The sequence below is a fragment of the Mycteria americana genome, chromosome 15, assembly GCF_035582795.1.
Source record: "Mycteria americana isolate JAX WOST 10 ecotype Jacksonville Zoo and Gardens chromosome 15, USCA_MyAme_1.0, whole genome shotgun sequence".
Taxonomy (NCBI): domain Eukaryota; kingdom Metazoa; phylum Chordata; class Aves; order Ciconiiformes; family Ciconiidae; genus Mycteria; species Mycteria americana.
Genome location: NC_134379.1, coordinates 3,328,138 through 3,352,998, shown reverse-complemented (window position 1 = coordinate 3,352,998; position 24,861 = coordinate 3,328,138). Strand labels below are relative to the sequence as shown.

General features: G+C 37.9%; 1 protein-coding gene across 9 annotated transcripts in view; it reads right to left on the bottom strand.

Annotated features, from left to right (window-relative positions):
- The window catches only part of BCAS3 (BCAS3 microtubule associated cell migration factor), a 378,393-nt gene that overhangs the window by 259,250 nt on the left and 94,282 nt on the right, over positions 1-24,861 (bottom strand). For all 9 annotated transcript variants that reach the window (XM_075517892.1, XM_075517894.1, XM_075517888.1 and 6 more), the window contains exon 14: positions 8,752-8,885. In XM_075517892.1, coding sequence (XP_075374007.1) covers positions 8,752-8,885 — 134 coding nt within the window. The remainder of the gene's footprint in view (positions 1-8,751; positions 8,886-24,861) is intronic.

Below are 24,861 nucleotides of genomic sequence, written 5' to 3'. Positions count from 1 at the left end.
AAACCAAAAAAACCAAACATACAACAGCCCTAGCATATGATAACTCAAGCCAAGAAACTGGGAAACGATCATTACAGGATGTTTTTTCTCAATGTGTAAACATTGCACAGAAAAAAACTATTCCTGATCTTCAGGAAGAAAGTTTGGAACAAGGTAATCCAAAACGCTCTCTTTAAAATAACGATCACAAACACTCACTGCAGTTGGAGAGTGGCTATCATGGTCATGACTACTTAAAATATGGCTGAAACCACAGAGGCAGAGAACAAACAGGTTTTTACAACTCAGTAATAACAAGCAAAAAAAGTGTTGACAGATGAGCGTGAAATGCATTAAGATTATAGGAATACAGCTATGAAAGCCTACTCAGCAGTGACAAAAAGTATTCTGGAAGCTACTGTTACACATGCAGGAATTCTACCTATCTCCTACCAGCCTCAAAAATGGCTGCATTGGTCTTTCACAGATAAACAATGAGTAGCAGTACAACAGACAGTTCAAGGAGGTAATTCAGATAATAGTTCCAGTGTCACGCAAGGGCATGAATGAAATACGTTCATATCGAAACAGCACAAATCCATCTGTGCAATGCAAAGGAGTCTGTAACTTTCCAGTAGACCTGGAAGAAAGCAGTGGACCAAGCTGAAAGGAGAATGCTCATCACGGCAGGCTCAGAAATGACTTCAAAAAATCAGCTGTGTGTGTCCATGAAAAAAAAAATATAAATTATCACATCAGCCTTGCTGTTATCCACCACACTGTTACTGTACATTACACAGAGTTCTTGACTGCTGATAGTATAAACAAACTGCACAGTGGCCCATTAGTGGTTTTCAAGTTTATGCTAAGCGTTGCAATTTATTGCTGTCCTTTAGGTTAATGTACTATTATTTCATGTATTTATAATATATTTCTGGATTTGTTGTTAATTATGATGTAATGTTTAGATACCAAAGATCAATCAAGACCCCATAGTGTTTACAGCTATATGTTAATAAAGTACAAAGTACACTAGATCTCTCACGATGCAAAGTTTATCTTATAGCTCAAGGTCAAAATCAGATTTAATACCCATGTCTGTATTTCAAAATTTTATCTATCCTCTTCTGTCTGTGCCAGTAAAGGAATTATTGACCTGAGATTTTGTTTAACTCGGGAACCCTGAAGATATTTTCAATTGCAATACTAAATATTTTTGTGGGAACGGCAGTGCTTTCTCCTAGGTTTACTACCATTTCTCCCTAGTTTGTGAGCAGTTTGGTTACTTAAGCTTCAATCTACATTTCTTGCATATCCAAAAGTCTCGCTGAAATCACCGGATACTTCAAGTCCTCATCAGAAACACCAAAGCCTTTTCTGGCCCAAAGGAATGCACTTAAGACAACCAGAGAATGTTATAACAGCGTGCATCCTCCAACTCGCCCATGGCTAAACCAGTTATTCTGTGACTCCTGTCCTACAGGACGTCTACAGAAATTTTGTCCATATTTTATAGACTCTTCAGCTTGCTTCACGAATCCTAATCAGTACTTGTCAAACCCAAAAGGGGTTTTGGCTGCCCGGGCACCTCTTCTATCACTGTCTAATGCTGACTCTTCTCAGTATTAATATTATAACTTTGTTGAAATAAAAATTCAGTACCCTCACAAAAATTAGCAATAATATTTTCAGAATCATGGACAATATGACTATTTTTCTATCAGAGACAATTAAACAACCTTTCAAATATTCTGGTAGGCTTTAGCATGACTTGGAAAGAAATCATCCAGTACTTCCATGGAAAGGAAGTAACAGTCTGAGCAAGGTTTTCTCAGCAAGTGCTAGGAGAGAAATCTTTCAATAAGCATGTATTATACAACGAGTCCTCCACCATGTGGCTTCCTTTAGCTTTGTCATTTCTCTCACCTTCACCATTTGTTTCTTGCAACCCTTTCGATCAAAGCATTCACTTCTAACCTCCGTAACTTCTTTTCAGTCTTACACTGTCTTCTCCTGTTTTCCTTCAATTACTCTTCTCCTATGCTTCTTTTTAACTTCCACTATCCTATTTCCCTGTGTTTCAAACACTATGATGTAAAAACCGCCAGAAAACTGAATGAAAATTGAGCTGCCATGTTCCGAGTCTGACCTGAGCGAGACAGTAAGGTAATTTAATATATGGAGTCCTACAAGGACATGTCATGTGTCAACAGCTCAACTAAAGATCAGCTTTCTAGATTGTACAGATCAAAGCATTATTTCTGATATTCTGAAAATCTGGAGGAAACCATCTGAACCGAAGGCTTCAAAGCTGACATTCATTCACTTATTCTGTACGGCAGAAATCCGTATAAGTTTTTGCTGTCATTCTTTCCTTAGTCCCACAGCTTCTCCAAATTTAAACACAGTGTTAATTAGAACATACACACAAAATAAATAAAATAAAAAAATTCAAGCCATAACTGAAAGAAAAACAGAAGTAAGGGCAGCACATAGAAAACTTATTTTAAATGCAGTTGATTAAAATGGGATAGTCAGAGGAATGGCTGATTACACAAGCAATCCCACAGGACAGGCAGTGACCTTGTTTACCACTACTCTTGGGAGTGACTGACAGCCCATACCCAGCCTCTATATTTCAGGGTTTCTAAAAGTTAATATTGTACTGACTTGCTGCACAATGCTTAAATGTCTACTATCCCTTCTTTTCTTAGAAAGGAGAAGGAGCTTTACTGGGCTATCACAGTACCTCCCCAGGCAAATGCACTCGTGAAGCGTGTGCATAATGCGATAGTCAGAAAACAAAGCTCACAACACTGAACCATGTATTTTCACAGTGATTACAAGAAACTATTAAAATGCATTTTGATCTTCCTAGGGTTCTTTTTTTTTTTTTTTCCTAGTGCCCCGTTTTCAGTTGTGGCGAGTTACACCAGGAACAACGTGTATATTCTTGTGCATTTCACTGCATTAAATTAAACTTCAATAGTGAAGTGAAACAACAATAAGGCATGACTAGCATTACTACTACAGGAACCTAACCCAGTTTCATGCACACTATGCAGCGTCACAGAGAAAACATACCATTATTTGAAGGACATGACTTAAGTATTTAATTATGCTGTGCAGGGAGATGGCAGAAATAAAAACCCAATATCATTAAACAATGAGAAAGAGCAGCAGTACTGAGGAGGCAAGGGTCAAAATAAATTAGAAAACTGGTCTGTATTTGAATTTTTTTGGTTGGGAAAATTAAGGAAATGATGTAGCAACAAACACAAATGAAAACATAATAAAATCATGGACTACACAATATGATTTATCAGACCCACATAGACCCAACTCTGTCTCCCTGAGTCGTCAAAACTGATTTCAGTTCTGTATAAAAACAGTGGCAGAATCTGGGCACAGCGAGACATTCAGGTAGGGTCCTTCAGCCACAGTAGTTGCTCTCTATTAATAACTGAAACTGCAAACGCCACTCTGCTGAGAGCTCCGTCTCCTCAAGATAGTAAAGCTACTTCTAATTGCAGTAGTTTCTTACTGTCTGCTTTCATCAAAGACTGATCAAACTCCCTAAATCGATCTTTATTATTTCAGTACTGTCCCCAGATTCTTTCCTAGAAATAAGAAAATCTGTCTTGGAGAGACTATTTCAATAATTGCAACTACATAACTATGTCAAAAGATAGGAAGAAATTTCTATTAACCATGGAGATTGACATCGAATGTTTTTAAGCTATTCCAACGTTTCACTACCTGGACACAGTACGTGACACAACCTTGAACAGTCTCTATGAAATCACGTCACAAAAACATTCATGCATTCCCTAGAAAAGCGTAAAATTGCACATGTTCCGTGGCAGCCCGTCCTGGAATGTTTTTATCATTCCCTCTGTTTACTTATGCTGACTGAAGTCAGTTATAACAGCAGTTTGAGAGTCAGAATAACAAAAGTCTGACAGTGTAAAAGATTACAGAGGACTCTGGCCACCAGCCCACTGATGCTATCATTACGTTTATTTGTTCTAGGTTGAGATAATACTGTTTTCAGGGATTTTTTTTTTTTCTGTTTACAATTTCAGATCAAAGAGAAAGGATCATCAGGTGACAGTCTAACTTTCATCTGCAAGTAAAGGAGCTTCCTCAGTTCAGAACATGCTATAGCTTTATTAAAAACCTTCCAAAATGCTCTTGGATAAAAATATGAGTGCAGTAAGTGTTGACTTACAATGCAAGAGCTGTAAGACAAGAAAATGTGTCCTTAACCAAAATGTGCACCACATACACATGCACATTTTTTCCCTTTACAGCCGAATTGTGCAAGCATACACTCTCCAAGAGCTTCACTTCTCTCTGGTATGGTTAAATACAACCAGCGCTTGCAATGAACCTTCATGATGTAACACTGTGCATCAAACATACTGGGTTTTGTTCTCTTAATTAAAAAAAAAAAAAAAAAAAGCTAAAGCATAAGTGGCACTTAAAGACTAAAATATATTAATCCAATGTTACTGAAACAGTGACTTCTGTCTGTGTTTGCAGAAAAGTAACTTTGAATGTTGTGACCTTGGGACTCGCATCACTCAAACCAATAAAGTATCTGAGCACTTCACATTCTTTTGTGGCAGTTGTCCTCACAATTCCCTTGTGAGACAGAGGTCCACGTTCCATCTTACCCCATCTTCATCTGAGTCACCCAAAAAAGTCAGTGGCTTTGTTAGGGACTGAGTGATTGTCACAGTCCTGACTCAACGTTTTATTCAGCACATAAGGCTTCTTCCTATATCTGCTGCTCAAAGTCAGCAAATACAACATAGATTTGCAGTAACAACACTTCAAAACTCAGTAACACTGTTTCACTGTTCAAAGCATGCAGAAAGAGAAAAGGAAAACCATGTTATGAAGACTAGCTGTGAACAGTCAGGGAGAATACTAATACTTACCCTTAATTCTGTACCAAGGGGAATGCAAGCTCAAAAAATCTACCTTACCAAGCCCAGTACCTAAATCTCCCTCAGCATCATGAAGCCAACACGAAGCAGACTGGCAGGGCAGACGAGCCCTAAAAAGAAGGTCACTAACAAAAAAACCTGAGAGATGGCTAGCAGGTGCCTTTGGACACCACTCCGGGGAAAAATGACCGTTAGTTGTTCAGAAAGTGCCTATGATCATATATTGAATAGATATTGAATACCAGCACAATCTGCTGTAAGCAACACTTCAGTACAGGGAAAGCTTATCTGGTGGGGGAACTCGGAACAGCCTCATCCCTTTCTCCTCCATCCAACAGAAACATTACAAATAGTATAAGTATAGCTATCGGGATAGACTGTCAATGCAAACACAACATTCTGTATTAAAATCCATTTTCATTTTTCCTTTTATAAAAATCAAAGTACAAAGTCTCTGTTTTATTCCATTCGTTAAGGGTACGATTTCAGTGCCACTGTCTGGTTGGAGTGGCCAACTCACTGCAAATGCTTGGCACAAGTTTCTGCTTTGGCTAAGGCCAAGATCCTGATGTCCAGGGAAGGAGATAAAACCCCTATAAAGGAGATAAAATCTCCTTCCAACCAGCCTCTCCATATTTCAGAAATGGTCAGGAAAAGGTAGAAATGGTCTTTCAGACTGAAATTTCTCAACCCCAAACCAAACAGGAATTTGTCTGGAATTCAGAAAAATTAATGCATGACAGAGCATATATTCTTTAGTTTTATTAAGTCAAAGTAACCATAGGGCTAAGACATCTGACTCAGTAGAAAGACATGTGGGTGACTTAGAGACACTGCTTGATTGCAGTAAATCGATCAGAAAACACCATTATTAAATCAAAACACTTGCTTCTTTTTCTTTAATACACATTAAGCGTGCAACTTAATCCACTTAAGATACTTCTGTATATGAGTGACAGAGGGGACTTCCTGTCACCTTCTCTTAGGAGACAGATGAGAAATACTAAGCTATCGGTCTGCCCTCCAACCACTAAAGACAAGGTAAAACGGAGACCAGGAATTCTGTAGCCCTGCAAAAGGGGATACTCCAGGGCTGATAATCTAAACTGGGTGAAATTACAATTCAAACGTTGCTGTAACACCAGATATACCTGTCAATATTTGGAACACCAATATATATATGGTTCCCAGCTTTCTGCTCTCAGAGCGAAATTGGTATGCCATGTATTCCACAAAGCATACACTGCAGATCCAACACTTCTTGGAAAAATCAGTCTCACAGTGTACTCCACGCACAGTCAATTTGTGCATAAGCAGTGGTCCCGTACAGGGAACTTCTGTGTGTCCAGCAGCTCGGACAGAGCATTCGGACAAGCATGTGAAACTTTTATAAACATTACCAATGTACCAGTTCTTTGCCAATGACCTAAACGGTCTTATAGCATCAGTAATAAGTATTTGCAAGAAACATGCTAATGGATCACAAGGCAAGAAAAGAAAAATCACGCATCAGACTGTGAAAGAGGGATATTTTGGGAAATACGTGGCGAAGCTCTATCGGCCAGAATCTCGCTTACGAAAGCAGATGATTTCAGTACAGGCATTAAAATACCACATATAACAAGGGCATAATGATGATGATTAAACAATTTATAGTGGGTACTAGCTAAACAAATTTTGACACTGATAATCACTCATGTCCATCAACACAAATTAGAACTTTTTATAGCTGCAGTACAGAAGGTGACCTTTAAGACCATTGGCCTTGATTCACAATTAGCTTCAAACCAGGAGGGGGAAAAAAAGAAAAAAAGTCTGGATGCAAACGTATAAATACTATTCTAACCAAGAAAGGAGGTACAGAGGCTTCCAGTGTGTGTCTCAGAACATCTGCATGGAGAATTTTAAATTGAACAGTCTCCAAAATTCTTGTTTAATGATACTCATACAGGAAATTCACCCAACGAAAGAATAGCACCACATACTACTCTTCTCACTAAACAAGTACTGTTATTCCAAAAGAAAAAGTAAAACCATCCATCATATTACGTAAATATTTTAAATGATAGATGTGTATTGAGAATCACGGGTACCAATGTGATATTGTTGCTGGATAGTTTAATTATCAAGGGAGTTGTGAAATCCACCAATACGCCTCAGACTGGTTAGAATTTTCTCTATTTTATACCATTCCAAAAGCTATACTGTTCACGTCCCAAATGAAAACTATGTGGCAGACTGGGAAAAAACTTTACTATGTTGATTCTGAGAATTTTAATGCAATGCTTTCACAGAGATGCTAATAGTATATCCCAAAAAATGTGTATCAATAAAGGTTTCTTCTCTAAAACATGTTATATTTGGTTTCAAATGTATGCCTTAAAAACAAATTTATCAGCTGTAAAAAACAGAAGAACATCTTTGTTCCTAGTGACTGGAGTCCTATGCTTTGGTTTTCAATATTGATTATAGGATATTTCCCATTTTTTGTATGAAAGTAAACCAAAAATAACTCTAAAACATTAAACACATTATAGTACATGCTCAAATAGATGACAGAGTGTATGCATACATACAGATCTCAATGCCATTTATATTACTTATAAAAATTACTTGTAAGTACTATATATATTATCCCATATGGACAGTTTTTCCCACTTTCCTCTCATTTTCCAGCCTGGCTATTCCTTCCTATAGTAAACCATTGCCTATAATAGTAATTACACTTTTCCAGAACGGTAGCAGGAAAGCTTTAGAGTGTTTAAGCTACCGGTAATTTAAATTCACACAGACTGAAACATTATCAACCACCATTACATTAAATAAAGCGTTCAGATTCTACTTGTTACAAAGGTAAGGCAAAAAACTTAAGGGAAACTGCACAACTCATAGGAAAAAAAACGGTTTGAAGGAACTATAATCACAGCACCACAATAATCCAAGTTTCCAGCGTCAGGGTCATAATCACAGTGCCCGAGGCTTCTCTCTGTCACACTAGTTTACATCCACCAGACTGTCACAAGTCTGTGCTTTCAGTGTGTAATTGCATCAGCAAGTGCAATACTCATTTCTTACCCTGTGGTGACATTTTTATTTATGTATTTAAAACAGGTTCTTCAAGAGTTACTCACTGATACAAAGGTGAGGCTCTCCTTACGCCTATAAGCACTGCAGTGGAGGATTCAAGCGTAATACACTGCACCGCTTCTATCACAGCAATGCTAGCAAAAGTGATCTCTTGCTTTTTTCCACTTCACCAGTGAATCAGTCTACTGAGCATTTGCTAAAATATAATTTCAGACTTTTTCACCCTATGCTAGTCTAGCCTAATTCAGTCTTCCATCTTTAAGAGTGGGATTTTTAAACTGGGAAGTTAAATCTGTATCACTACAGTCTCCAACAGGTTCCCCCACTTCGCTAAAGTGTAGATAAAAGTTAATCACAGTATTTTGATTAACTCTTCTTTTCAACTCTTTGTCTGTCTTTGGCTTTTACCACCAAAGTCAAGCAAACTCTGACAGTTGCTTCACAGGCACTAGACAAATGTTTAACATGTTACACGAGAAAAGGTTAAGTACAAACACAGCTAATAATCTGGGCTCTTTGGAGGCAGTGTCATATCTGAATAAATCTGACAGCACCTCATTGTAAAGGGCAAGAATTTATTATTGTCCAGGTTAAACGCTGTGCTCTTATCCTTTCTGTGGCTATAACATAAGAAAGGCTCTTTGTGTGCTGAAACAAACATTAAAGTGCCAACATACACAAAATGTAAAAGGTGTCTGGGGATTATTCTTCAGCAAATAGTTTAACTTACTTTGGCTTCAGTCTCTCCCCTGTGAAGTGTATACAAATGATGGACGGCACTTTGTGATGATGACCAAGGATGTGTCAGTATTTGAAAAACATGGAAATCATGGCCTAATGTGTCAGTAGTGACCAGCAACATCCCTGGGTAAAAAAAAGAAAAAGAAAAAAGAAACACAAAAGCACAAGAGATTAATCACCGCAAAAGAAGAGGCTTACGAACGTCTATCTAAAAAAGCTAGCGTGGCTTACATTTTGTTTTCTGGAAACAAAAAGTAAACAGTTGCAGAAAATTACTGAATTGAAAGGGATTCACTTCATAAAAATGAATCAGAACTTCAACTGAAATCATATTGACGGTATTACTACTTAAGTATCACAATACAAATCTATAAAAGCCAACTAAAAAATCTGGGAATATTCTAACTAAAGTTGAGAACTTGTGTGACTAATATGAAGCACTGAAGTGATGAATGTTAGAGTGAAACCCCAAAATGCTCTTCAATGGGCAAGAGCCAGTATAAAAAAAAAGAGTAATGTTTCCACAGTAATAATTTTTGTAAGAAGAAACATTATCAAAACCCAGCCAAAACAACCCATACCAAAAGCAACCCTGAAGAAGCATCTTTCTTATAAATGCATATGAAAGAAACCGTCTGATTTATTGCTTGAAAGGCAGCAAATCAGAGTTGAGAGCTTTCAAATGAAATATTAAATTAGGTACTAACTTCATTGAAAACAGGTCACTGATGGATGTACTGAAACGATTAAATTAGAAGATCAGCAGAATCACAGTAACTTATATATGCTATTTACTTTTTCCTCCCACTATATGTCAGTCCATAACCCAGTTTTTAAACATTTACAAACATATTTGAAGTCAATTTGCCATAAAAGTTGAAGTTTTTATACCAAAAAAAGGAGTATTTTTGTACATATAAGAAAAGTACGGCATCACGGCAGAATTTAGGACTACAGTAAACAAACTTTAGATTTATTTTTCTGTATAAAAATGTCCATATTACCATGCTTATTAATGAAACGTATGAAATTATCACCCACAGTAATCCTCTGACGTTTCATTAACGTCAAGTACAAAGTGATTTTAGCAGTTTAATAGCTACATTGAAGTGCCTTTAAATAATTTTCAAGGTATCGCATCTATTAAAGAAAACCAGGAATTTCCACATAGGTCTGTTGTGTTGATTCTCCACGTAAAGCATAACTGAAATATTTTATCCTTCAGGAAGAGAACTTAGGTCTCCACATTTTACACGACACCTATTCAAAGGATAAACGATTATCTTATTTCTGTCATAAAAGAGCATTCGCTTTCTCAGTTTATTTACACATGGCTCTGCGATTCATCTTTTCCTCTTCTACTCACTGCTGCTAAACAAATATATATGGTACAAGTTTGAAAGCCTTCATGCATTACCAGTAAAGTCCTAGCATATGCCACTTTTAAAATTCTAGAATTAAACTAAAAAAAAAAAAAAATCCTCTTGTGTACTGAGAAGCAGAGAAACACACTCTTAGTAAAGATTAAGTTTTATTAACTTTTCTACTGAACCACCATTACAGCATCGCTCAATGGCTATCCTGAGGGTTTTCCTTCCTTGGCAATCCTGGAATCCCCCTTCCCTTAAGCCCAAATAGGAAAATCTCAGCAGCCAAAGCCTTGACCTTCTGGGCTCAACGCCACTCCCCAGTGCCTCCTCCTCGAGGCCGAAGCAGATTTGTGAGCACGTGGCTCGGGTCATGGGAGGAACAGCACAGTCCTGAAGCCTCCAAACAGGATAACACAGCATCATCGCAGACTTTGTCTGACTGTAATAGGCATATGCCTCAGCTTCTCTTGACCGTAACTCTTATGAAATAAGGATCTTGTGAAGACAAACAAATACTTTCAAGACTACGAGGCCCACCAGCAGTAAGGTACAAAATCGGAGAGAAATCCAAATTGCATTTAGAGACAAAATTGCCTACGTGTTTCCTTCTCAGCTTGACCACTGGTGCTGGTAGGGCTTGGACAGAGCGCGAGGCCACCCACATTGCACACATCCATTTCCTCAAAATCACACAAATGCAAAATCTTAAATCTGACCTCAGCAAGATTCCCTCCAGTAGACACACTTTTACTGTTACAGGCTGTTACTCCGATTCCGAGTGTTAGAAATGAAAGACAGTTTGTTACGGAGCTAAGAAATCCGTGAGTGCATTTGGGTATTATGTTTGGGCGGTAAGGCATGTGAGTTGAGGTTGGTCTGGATGTTAATGTTGGCTTAACTGGCAATTTCCTTGATTTGTAGTGACTGTGTTGATAGGAAATACAACTGAAGTTGCTCAACTGCAAGTCAGCCAAGTCTTCAGTGTGGGATTATGCACACAATTTGCATTAATTCTGTTCTGAAACATCACAAAATACACTTCCCTTCTAGTGAAGTGTGCAGTCCTCAATAATATATAGCATTTCCAATGGAGAAAGCTGGAAGCAAATCAGGGTTTGTGTGCTAGAATTAGGCTGCCACTATTACTGGGGGGAGGATATTCCAAAAGACCTAATTCGACAGAGTAAGGATTTATTTTCTGTATTCCCATGTTTGCCTCTCCTCACGCATTAGATACCTTTATATAGAAGCTGAGTGTGCTTTTGGTCCTTTTGAGCTCTCTCTTTATTCCAGATGGAAGGGACCTTTGGAGAAAGAGAAGCTGGAAGAGATGAATACATAAGGCTTCTCTCAACAATGAACAGACGGCCTCAGCAAACCTAGATTTTTTTTCTTCCCCCGAAGTGCTGCAAGTCTTTTATAAATACATACGCAGAGCTGAGTGCACCCAGAGATCTGAGCATAGCATTCTTCATGGGTGTCCCATCACATGGCACAGTGTGAAGATCGTAAAAAAAAAAAAAACCCAACCAAGAAAAAACTTTAAACGAGCCAAAAAATCTGTCTGGGAGCTGGAGACAGAAAGCTGCGTAATAATCATAAGCCAGTGAAAACACAGGAATTACCATACTGCGTTGTCCATCAAATCTATCCGTTGTTTAGCTAACCGGTATCTCATTTCCAGTACTGGCTAGAAATACAGGTGTCTGCGGACGGTGCAATAAACCCCACGCTATGCAGATGCGACACAATTTCACCCTTCTCCTCACAAAGGTTTTTTCCCAAATCTGTAGTCTCCACTTACCCCGAGCAGGGCATTGCTAGAGAGCTCGCTTTGGGACCAGACGCTACAACGTATGTCACACAAATCCATAAAGCACATGCTGTTACCTGTTCGTTCTTTTGACGACATACGCCGTAACTGAACAAGTGAAGCCGTGAAATGTGCTTGCCTATCTGCAGGTCTGATCAGTTCCACATGATGTACATAGTTCTTGGTTCCATATTAATGTGCGTTGCCTTGGAGGTTTTTTGGGTTTGGGGTTTTTTTTTGGTTTTTGCTAAGTTGAAGGAGTACAGAGGTGAAAGACAATACATTTGGGGGTGGAAAGGAACTGGCTTAAAAATAGAAAGAGGGGTGGTATCTCACTTGGCAATTTTGCATGCCTGATCTAAAATCCTGCTGCCTGTCACTGTTTGGAATAAATGCATTTTATTAGATGAAAGCCAAAGGAAAACAGGCCCTTCGCTTATGTTAGCGACTGTTTTTCAGTAAGTTAAAGGAAGACCTTTCATACTCACATTTGCATTTGAAATACAAATATATACTTGCAGAACTTGTATCAACACAGAGGTCCCAAGCACAATACCACAGATGTGAAAGAACGTGTATTTATAAAACAGCATTTTGAAATATCTGACTTACTACTGTTATTCAAACAATAAATCACTGATGTTTTAGAACATTTGACTTGGGTTTTGGTGTGGTATTTTCCAGCTCTCATTACTTCACGCTGAAGAATCACAGCTTTCAATTACCACAGCTCAGCCATTTCGTTTCTCTCTCCGTCTCCCTGCAACAAAAGGCCGCCGCACCGCTGCAACACCGCAGCAGAAATACCTAATCCCAGCAGAGAAACATGAACTTGAATCTTGGTCGTTACCTCACTTTCACTTTCAAGTGCAGGAAACTTCAACTCAGCTTTCTAAAAGACCTTGTGACAGTTTTCCCAAAAAGTTGTTTAGACGGAAATATGGGTTAAAGTTGTCATAAGTTCAGTCCAAAATGTTTTCTCTTATGATGTACTTTATGTATGAATAATCATAGATGAAAAGTGAATAATTCTCAAGGATTTCCTGCTTATTTTTCAAACTGGCATTAATCCCTGTTTAACAGATAACATCTGAAATCAATTGAGAGTCTCACATACACAGAACCCAGTGGAAATTTATGTGTAAAGCAGATTTTACTGAGTAGGTATCCGACTGCAAAAATTTTGATTTTGCTTATCTATAATATGAGGGGTGCAGCTAGGTTAATTTAATGACTGTTTTACTGTGTGGTTTTTCAAATCCACAGAGATGATTAAAATCCAGTTTAAAAGGAACAGATAGCCTAGATGGAAAAAAAATTACCAAAGCTTTGTTTTACCTGACAGACACATTTGCCCTAATTTACAGCTTCCTACTTTTCATGCGTTCTGTTTGGGAAACAATAAGCTTCTTTCAGGATAGAAACATTAAAAAATACAGAGAATATATGCATAAAAGGAAAAACTAGTACAGATGTAGACTGTGGGTTAAGAGCTATTTATGCAGTATCAGAAGACTAAACCAGACTCTGGCCTGGCCATAAACTAAGCCCACGCCCTAAATGAGGTGCCAAGCCACAAAAAGCATTTGCGTCAACTGGGAATACAAGGAAAAGAAGGACTTCTAATTATAGGGCCTGGAAGCGGAAGCCCAGAGTGATTAGGAGTTTAGGCGCTGCTGTATGTTTATCTGGGAGCTTCCTCTCGCTCGCTCTCAGCCCGGGTTTGATAGATGAGGGTTGGCCTAAAGGGTGGGATTGAAGTTGCTGATGGTACACAGAGTTCTCCACAATCCGAAGGAGACGGAGACTGAATACTAAGGCTTCTGTGGCCTTGTAGGAACATAACTCTTTTCAACTAGGCGTCAGCTGGTTAGCCCAAACGGCAAAATTAGAGGGCAGCAAATCTCAGTTGGGTACTTGTTATAAAATCTAGGAAACCTGAGCAGCCGAAGCATCTCCACCACATCCTATTTATAACACCTATCTAATTGCATAGTTGTTTATTATATGCATACAAATGAGGTACACACAATTTCACCTTGGGTTTAAGTTTCATGAGTAACTTCACTTTAAATAATGCCATCTTTCAGAGTAACAGAAGGTTTTTTCCGCCTTCCAAAACAATGTCATTCTGTAATTACACACTGAAGAACCCAACACATTCAAGCTGTGTTGGATTTGTTTTAAGAACACCAAGGGCACGAATGTTAGGAAAGCAGGCATACATCTGCATGAAGAAAACATATATTCAGGGATATACTTAATTTAAGAATGCAACTCTTACATTTCCATGCATGCATAGCCGTAGAGAGACCTGTACAGCCATTGCACAGCCACGCTATTTACACGAACAGTGACAAAAACCATATGAACAACTTCTCAGATTTTATTTTTTAAATATGAGCATAGATACCATGCAACGTTAATATTATGCTTTGTAGGTTTTCAAATTACAGGATCAGAGAGCTCAGCGGAACCGCGCTGACTTACAGTTGCTCCTTATTCAGTCCATACGCATTTCGCTCGGCATTTCTACCCTCTGCATGTATAGATTCCTATTCCACTGCAGCTCGCTTGCAAAAGCGGTCGCGTACGTGTCTTGTTAAGATGTGACAAAGTTTATATGGTCCATGGTTTTATGAAACATATGACCTGACCTATGAACAGTAGCTTTATTTATACTCACTTAACTCCTCTCTGAGGCTGATGCTAGTCAAAATATAGCCACATATTAGTGCTAGTAAGCCCACCTGTACTTCCAAGTGTAACACGTATGCCACAGTTCACAAAATTTGGTCTCACAAAAAACTTAAAATCACATTTTCCTTATTTAGTTATCAACAAAATTCACCAAAAAAATAAACACAAGTACATAAAGATATCCAAAATATTTAAAAATAAATATTTAAAAATAAATATTTAAAAATAAATATTTAAAAAGGCCCAGCAAGTCAAAAGAAAGAGAAGAAAAATAAAAACTTATTCTGTGAATAAATAATTACCCATAGGTAATTATCCTGGAGTTCTCTATACACTGTAACACACTTAGGACAATTACATATTTAATCTGAATATTTGGAGCTTGGGGTGGATGTATGGAAACTGCCAGACATTAACACGTCCAACAGACGGCTCAAGGGTATGCTTTCTATACTAAAAAACTGTTCACCAGTTTCAAACACTGACTACAGCTGATGGCCCAATAAATACTAAAACTTTATCAGGATGGGTTTCTCCCTCCCAAAACTAAAGGACACACACTGAGGGCAGCCGAGTAAATGAGGGCACAAGATCAAAGGGAACAGACTCCCTTTTCTTTTAACCCTGCTTGTAATTCCTCCGAAAGGGACACAAATCCATAGCCACTACCCTGACGTTAGCGTTGTGGGGTTTGTTAGTTGCAGAGATTGCAGTAAATATTTTTATTGCTGAAACATATTATCGTGTTTTCCTCTTTTCACTGGAATAACAACAAAGTAACTGTTGCAGAGAGAGGGTAAAATCCTGACCTCCCTGAAGTCTACGGAGCTTTTGCTACTAACTTCAACATGGGAAAAAAATTTACCCTTTTGATACAGTTGGGCATCTTTAATCCGAAAGGAAGTTAACAACTCGGTAACGATGCCTGCTGTGCTAAATGACTGCTTTGATATTAATTTTAACACGTTTTAGAATTATAAATCTACCGTGTATCAAAACAGAGTATATTCAGCAATAGTAATACCCAAGCAAATCAACATTTACAAGCGTGCCCACATGCTTCTTCAATATATTCAGCATTATAGTAAAATTAAAATTTACCTGCAAATTTGACAAATTTTAACAAAATGTAAAATTTCTATTAAAAGATGATCATAAAAAGGTGACTCAAGAATCACCCTTCAGTAAACTGTGACATTTTCTGCAGCAGCACAGAAAGCAACCATGGATAGTATTAATTAGGACAAGTGTACATTTTTAACGCCTAAAGAAACTAAGACCCTAATATTCCCTTTCTCTTAAAAGCGAGGAACAGGAGACTACAAAAATTACTGAAACTGTCAGAAAAATCAGGGAAACAGGACATACTGAAAGAGAGAGGAGGCCTAAGACCATCCTCCTCCAGGCCTCGTATCAAAGCAAGACATTTTCGTAGTAACAAAACCCCTTATAAGTGGTGCATAGATGGAAATCAATTATTTAGATCGGACTTCTGTTTGCAGGCAGAGGTAGGTGATGAAGCACAATGATTTAATCCCATTTCTCCAGCAGTACAGTATCTTATTTGCAGAAAGACATCGATTTGATAATGATAGAGAAACATTTCCTATCTTCTCCCCCCTCCTCAGATATCAGATCTGCAAAAGAGGAAACGGGCTCTATTCAGACCTGCTAGGAACTTCTACCGCTAACTACTACTTAATCCTGATTTGGGGATAAATTTCTTTGGCGATAATAGGTTAAACACTTAGATTAGAAAAATATGAATCTGGAAGTTTTCTAAAAAGTTAAGTAGTGATGGATTTAAGCTATTGATAATCATGTATTTCTGAAATTTAAAAATAGGAGAATTAATGCACTGCAAATCACCATACTGGCCCTCTTTTAAATACATTTCTTCCACCCAAATGACAGGATGCTGTATAGCACCCATTACAGGATTTCATATGCATTTCTCCTCAGATTCAAGATGCTGTTCAGTGTGCTTCCAGGGTTAAACTCACAGCAGACAGCGTGATTTTATTTAAGACTGGTTTTAAACAATACTTTTATTTAAATCATAGCGATCTGAAATGTAGCAATTTTTTAACAGAGAATTTAAATGATCAAGAATTTCCTACATTTTCAGTATATCCTGAAGTCTTCCACCTTCAGGCAGGAAATGCTCTAGAATTAGGTGAGTATTTCTGTAAAATGAAAATTAGTTTCCTGTGGGGAGGCATTTAAGAAGAAAAAAAAAAAAGAGAAGAATGTATACAAATGGCATTAAAAAGTGCAGAAGAGAACAGCATTGAAATGATTTCACGAGAGGGCATTCTCATTGATGTCAACCTGGCTAACTGCGATGAGGAGACAATTTTTTTGCCCTCATTCAAAGCATACTTCATGTTAAAACAGACTAGATTTACACTTTTGATGCCAAAAAATTCCACTGCTGACACTCTTCCTTCACAAACCAACCATAAAGCAATGCCAGCAAGCTATAGATCATGAATTATTTCTCACCTTCTCACCCAGCATATATGGTATAGAGACACAAGCTTTGTAATTGCAATTCATCGAATAGCATGCCATTACGTTATTTTTAATACATTTGTATTCAAAGGCAACAATTCAAGTTGAAAAACAAAAGTCAAAATAAACAGAGAAAAAGCAAATAATTCTGCTGTCATTAAATAATTACATCTCATTTTACTCTAGATGACACATGCAGGAGGGTGATGTTCCAGAACGAGATTCATCTTGCAAACTTGAGAAGAAAGCTGCCGTCTCTATAAACGTCCACGCGCAGACGAGGGGCTGGTTGCAGCCATAACAGTGCCGCAATAAATTAGCTGATACAGCACTCGCCATTAGAAAAGCTATCTCCAGACCTTAACTAATCTACCTGTTAATAAAAGACTGTTTGTACACCTTAGGTAGGAAAAACAAAAAAAAAAAATATATTTGCTAATCTGTGAGGCGCTATCGGTGCTTCCCAACAATCAAATAAGGTTTTTTTCTGCTCACTTGCTCTGATCAATGGGAAAAACTTCTGCAGAGACATTCCAATTTAAACCTCTTTAACTATTAACTCAAGGCCACCATCACATTTCAATATAGAACATTTAAATAATCAGAGGAATTTCAGGTCCGTTAAAGGTGCAGTCAGGCATCCAAAGGGGTATACAGTTTAATCTGTTTTACTGCTGGTCCAACATTAATTTTCTCGTTATTAATGGATGGAAAAGCTCTTTTGTAGCCAAGGAAGCGTAATTATTTAAAATTTTAGATGTGTTGCACTTCACAGCTCTCAGCTGCTAAGCTGGCAGGAGTAACACTTCTGGAAAGCAGATCATTTATTTACCACATTTAAAAGAAAAAACCCAGATTTTTATAAAACAGCAGCACTTTTTAGCTATTTACTAATTGAGTATCTTATTTGAAAGGTTTCTCTCTTTGACATTAAAAATACCATAAGTAAACAACAACAACAAAAATCAAAGTACAAAAATGAACTGAATTTGACGTCATTTACTGGTTTCGGCAATGGATTACGAATCAGGGATCCCGTGTAATATTCTCTGGCACTGAGTTACTGCGTGACCTTGAGTAACAGCTTCTCAATCCTTCAATTTTCCTAAAATTAGCTTTCAGTCCCTAATGTTACAAGTTTGAAGTTCTTACAGTCCATTTTCAACACAACCTTCTTTTTAACCTGTCCACTTCTAATAAACGGGTTTGAATTTGTACCCCGAGCTTTGATTTCTGCTCTTTGTTTTCTATACTGTTTGCAAACTTCTCTTCTATCCTCTCTCCCTTGCACTGCTGGAATTATGCCACTATTCATTCAGTCAACTGCCACAGCTTGAAAAGTCTCCCACTTCTTGTTCACTGAGAACTCCTTTCTTCCTCTCTAAACCTATTTCTTTGCAATCTTTCTTACCACCTTGCCCTTAACTCCGTAAGGATCAAGTCTTACATCCTCTATCTCTCCTGTTTCACGTAGAAGCTATCTCGGTCCACGAACGCATCCCATTCTGAACTTGCAAGGTACCTGTATGAATTTACACTTTTCTACTCGACATATGTATGTAATACATATTACTTACATATATTAGAAGGTACCTCCCCCATCCCACCAATTTGAAAGTTGGTGCTACTGCCAAATTGAAGGTGTACTCAGCTACAGCTACAGTCATGTTTTACATAATTACAGTATTTCCAGTTTGTTTTAAGGGCTTGTGCTGAAAAATATTGCATCTTTTGCTCCCCCTAAAATCGTATGAGGCCATGACAGAATCCTGCAGCTGGCGAACACTTCGATGAATACATTTAAGACGTGTAGAGAAAAGCTTTTATTGGAAAACGCTGTCCCAGGAGAAGACCACCACTAAGCTTTTGTAACAAAATGTCCTTTTCAGAGGCTGTAAGTCTAGTTACTTGCCTTAACAAATTGGCAACTGAAGCACAACCTCTAAGAAAACTCAAATACAGGATAATTCTCATCTTTCCTGGCTACCCACAGCCACCTACTGGATTTTTTGCAGATATAGTTCTTGGCAACGAAGCCTTCGCTCCCCAGCCTAACTGAGAAACAAGGCACAAACCTTACAGTAACAGTAATGAATGATTAGGAACTAAACAAACTTCAAATAGATGCGCAAGCTTCTACTCCTAACCAGATTCCCCAAACGAATACAAGTAGTGGATATATTCGTGTGTATGCTCCCAGTAACAAGGAATAAAAGCAAAGAAATGACAGGTCTGCTGCTCATCAGCAGTGTCTACGCTACAGTCCAAGTCCAAGTCGGTTAGTCCCAGATCAACAGCAAAAGTAAAAATCTGAAACTGGGAGGTCCTGCAGTCATGTAATAAGTTACTGGCTTGTACTATTACGGTTACTATACAACTATGACTTTTTGAAGGAATTCATGTCAAAGGCTGTGCCAAATGCACCAGACAAGAGAGAAAGGAGATGGCACGTGCATCCGAACGGCAGCCTGCTGTAGCCACAGTGCCCGTAGCGCCTGGACTACCTCCTTCGAAAACCCTGGCAGGACAGACGTTAGAAACCCCGTACGGAGAACAGGAGGCTACGACCAGTTCGGACTTCACCGTTTATCACAGGTAAAAGAGGAATTAAGAGCTCAGTACAATTTCCCATTCTGCCTGTCTCACTAGTTCAGCCTAACTTCCAAAATTATTCACTACATTGATCTGCATACCTTGAGGCTTCTATAGAAAGTGGCACTACAGAGGAAGAAGAGCACTGCAGTTCACATTGAAGATGGACAGAACAGTAATAGATGTCCTAACATCCTCCAAAATCAAACTCGATATTTGAATATCGAGACCCTCAGAATTAGTGGACATATCTAAAATTTAGAGCTAATTTCTCTATGCCTTGCTTTATCCGTAAATTGTGAAAATGACACACATGTATATGTTTTCACATTTCACTTCTTCACACATATGCATCCTTAAGACCTTGTGACCAAAGACCATTAAGCAATCAGTATGAAGCTTGCAAAGTATCCTTCTGTGTAAAGGTTAAAAACAACAGATAAGTATGTTAGTCCTGCAAAGGTCTGATTTATATAGTTTATCTTCAGCAAAGGATAGCCTGGCTCCGTTTCTCAGGATAAGCCAGAAGTTATTCTTTCCTCTGTAAGACTATCCCAATTCAACAGCACAGAAGAATACATAAAATCAAAGGAAATATAGCCGTGTGATTAGTCGCCACAGTGGATAGCTGGCATCCCTCTAAATGTAAGGAATGGTGCCAGCTTTAAGAACAAAAATTAACTGTCTCAAATTTCTATAAGGGCTGAGAAGTAAGTATCTCAGCAACCTGGCAGAAACATAGCGTACTGCCTGGAAAAACGCTACCAGAGTTCAGCTGGAGGTGGGGGATTTTTACTTCAGACACCGAGGTTATTCACCCTAACACCCACTTACAGAACTGCTGCATCAGTCCCGCAGCCAGAAAGCGTGGAGACTTCTCAGTTTTATACAGCACATTCTCTTCTTGCCTCACCGCCACTAACTCCACCACAATCCTGACTGAGACCAGTTATGCCACTAAAACGTACGCGTTAACTGCAACAGGCAACAAATGGCATTTGCTACCTCATTTTCATTTGAAATTCTCCTTCTGCAGCGTACGCCAAGGCGTAGCCCAGGGTAAAATACAAGTAGGCTGTAACTTCCCTTCTGCCTTATGAAGCTGGTATTGTTAAAAAAAAAAAAAGGGGGCCAAAAAAAAAAAAAGGCCAAAAAAAAAAAAAAGCCAAAAAAAAAAAAAAGGCCAAAAAAAAAAAAAGGCCAAAAAAAAAAAAAGGCCAAAAAAAAAAAAAGGCCAAAAAAAAAAAAAGGCCAAAAAAAAAAAAAAAGGCCAAAAAAAAAAGGCAAAAAAGCTAGCGTTGCCTGGGAGGGAAGGCAGCGCACACACAGACAGCACACACAGCATACGCTGCCTGCGTGCATTCCTGCAGCACCCTTCATTTGTGGGACTGCTGTTAAAACTGTGATCCCACAACGGGTATGTCAGGGAGAGCAAGTGATATAAAACATACCTTCCTTTGCAAGCAAGAGAGGATCTGGCCTTTCCTCCCCTCTATAGGGAGAGGAGAAAGAAACTTATTGACCCATGCGCTGGATAAATGAACAGACTATCCATTAACTAGTGAATTGCACAGAATGAAATTATGTTAGAGACCATAAAATGAATATGACTTTAAAGCGTTCATTAAAACTGTCACCAACCATCTAAAATTTAACCTGTAAACCACGATCATCCATATATCATACAAAAAGCTTGCCAAAAACCACCATTAACCTGTGCAATGATCAATAACTTTGACATAGGGTAAATTTTGTTTTTAATTGGAATACCTACAATTGATTATAAAATATTCTCCTAGACATGAAAAGAAAAGAAACCAGCTAAGTTTAGTCACACATTTGTTAGGTAAAAACTTTAGTCTTGGAGAACACCTAGGTATCAGTGACAAAAATCTCCTTACCTAGAAAGCACTTTCTTAGGCAGACAGACGGCAGCTTTACAATCACAAAATACATTCTTTCCGTTTAAAAACTTGATTGTATCAATAGTTTCACTGTTTTTATTGGAATCGAAATGTCAGACATGGAAAGTAAAAATTGTGATTTGTTACGCCTTGATACACAATTCGACTTCCTTTTCTCTTTCAGCATCTCTAGGAAAAGGCAGCCTTCGGGTAAAATGCACATTTATTTGTTGTGTCAAATCTAGTCCAATCAATAACTCCAGTTAACCTAAAAAAGAATATTCATCTTTGTGCTTCATATTTCTATAAATCCTAGAAAATCCCAATTTTATGACCCTAAACCATAGCAAATAAACAGAATCCATGTGTCAGCTACAACACTGACTCCAAATACTGAGAAAGAAGTTCCTTTTTCAGCTAATCTTCTCCAAAATTCTGTCCCACACGAGCCACATTTGGGAGACAAAAGAAACTACTGTAGGCAATATATTTTTGCCTTAAAACAATAATAAAGGTACAGAGAGAATTAAAAACCAGGGGGTTTGGTTGTTTCCAGGCCTCTTGATAACATTTGCTATAGCAAGATGAGCAGCTGGTCTCGATTCAAAGGCTGAACCAACTGTTTCCTGTCACATTTAACAGCCCAGCATCGTTTAAAGTCTTAGCATTAGGAGGAAGGTGAAAAGAAATTCTGTAACCTCTATCACTGCGTCATCTGTATTAAACCCTTGATCTACCTAACTTTCAAAATCCAAAGAATTTACTTTTTACCTTCTTTGAAATACTAGTAAGAAACGTCTATATATTGAAAACACAACCATGCCACATTTAAATAAAAAGTTAAAATTAAAAAAATGAGACTTTTAGCTTCACTGTTTATAAAACTTAATTAAGCTTGGCGTGCCTATAAAATTTTCTGTTTTCCTAGAGGGTGGAGGGGAAACTTACAGTTTATCATGAAATTTGGCTAACAAAATTGGTAAATATAAGGTAAAAAGCTATCTGTCTGGAACTGATTTCTGCAACACTGATCTTATTTCCTTCCTTATGGATTCTATTTTTATTGCATTATCTATGCCTGTACAGAACTTGCACAAGTGTGGACAACAATGTATTTAGCGACTAATATTCAGCTGTAGCACAAATAAAACGTCTGTAAGTTGCTTTCAAATGTGGTGAAGTAAAGACAATTTACTAAAATAAAACTACAGCCCCATCAACTCTAAAATTACTCTTAAAAGCCCGTATAACAATTTCTATAGTGTGAATAGATGTGTATAATTTACACACAAGTTGGTTTTAATTATCACAGTTCATAAAGGCCTTTCTACCTTAGATCTGTCCAAAGGAAGAGAGGAATTCTGTGAGTTTTTAACATGGTAAAAATCTATAAAAGGATCCTCCCTTCTGGCCTCTAAACCCAAGATCCTTTAAGCATGTCCAGTTTGCTCAAAGAACTAAAAAGCAGATTCCAGGATGCTTATCAGCTGGGTGATTTACAGACATTATACTTTGAAAAGTCTCACCAATCGTGACTCCGTTTCAAGTCTGAAGGGACTACCTCACACCACCCATATCGAGTCGTGTCCAACTCGCGGGACTAAGCCGTAGCGCTCCCTGCCAACATCATAAATGCTGCCATTAAAATATTTGTTTTAATTCTGACCTCAGAGTCACAGCTAATAAACAAGAAAGGCAATGAGAAATTGAAAAACAAACTAAATGCAGCTGTTGGACTGGACGTTTCACAACTGTGTTTAACTGCATCCTTTAATTTCACTTCTATGAATAGAAGCCATACACCACAGCTTGCATGCCAGCTAGTCAACCAAGCACTATTTGCTTTTGAGTTCATTTTGCAGCGTTATTCCGTCATGTAAATTTTACTGTATTTTTAACTTTTCCTTTGAGATGCAGCCTGCAAACAATGGCTAACTATTTGCTGGTGGTTTCTCATTAGAACGCGTACTAGCAATGGATAGTATATGTCTAATTTTTCCATCGTCTTCCTCACACACAAGAGGAACAGATTTTTTTTTGTGTATATATAACACAGGTTTGTACGTGTGTCAGTCCAGAGCCCATTTAAATATATCCAGTGACCAGATGATTAACGTTTAGAAACTCTGCATTACAAAATCACACGAAAGAACTAGATATGGAGCAGTGAAACATAAAGCTTATGCTATTCTATGGACTGCCCACAACTTACTCATATATAAAACCAAAAGTATTATTTTTTTAATATGTCTTTATAACAAACAATGAAAATACTTTTCCAGAACGCAGAGGATTACAAATACTGATTAGGTAGAGAATCAGGAACCTGAACATACTTGAAAGAAATCCATCTAGAGAAGGGAAAAAAGAGGCCACGTACTTTTCAAACTGTGATACAAATAAAGAATCAGATGATTAAAAATTAGTACAGTAAGAAAACTAGAATTTCCAATTGATTTTGGAATGTATTCCTTGAGTATGGAGGAAAAAACAGATAATTTTATTTTGCAAAAAAATATAGCACATTGGTGTGTTTTTCAAATAGGTAATGATCCTCCTCTTCTCAGTTTTCAGCTTTGGTATGTGGAAAGATAAGACATACCACCCCACAGCCCTCCAAAACTAAACACTCCGTTTCCTTTACGTGTGGGGGGCATATTTTCATTTCTTTAAAAAATAAAAATCAGTAACCATTTCTTTTAAACATGTGGAAATTCATCTTCCAAATAATATATACCATTAGAGCTTTATATTGAAATGCCTTACAAAAAAGGAAAAAAAGAGGAAGCAGACCTAATGCCTCCCAAATCACACTGAAGTCTTAATTCTCAGTACCATCGCAGTTCAGGGTATTTGCATCCACAACTTTGCTCGGGTCCCAAGACCTTACATGCAAGTAGAACAGCGAATACTTTGGACCAATATTAAAAGGAACAGCAATAAACCAAACCATTTGAACGAAGCCATATACAGAAATTTCCATAACAGATCATGCCAGAGGTCTGTGTAGCCCAGTGTATTTATTGACTTTAACAACAGCGACTAGCAATCATCTCCATGTCTACGATGGAAGAGGGAACAAAGTGAATTAGTTTTAATGGACTACGGCTGACATCAGAATTGGTGAGGTTTTTTCCTCCTTTCTAAATCACAGCGTCTAATACAACATAATGAAAAACGAGGATGTTTGTATGGTTCCTTCAGTC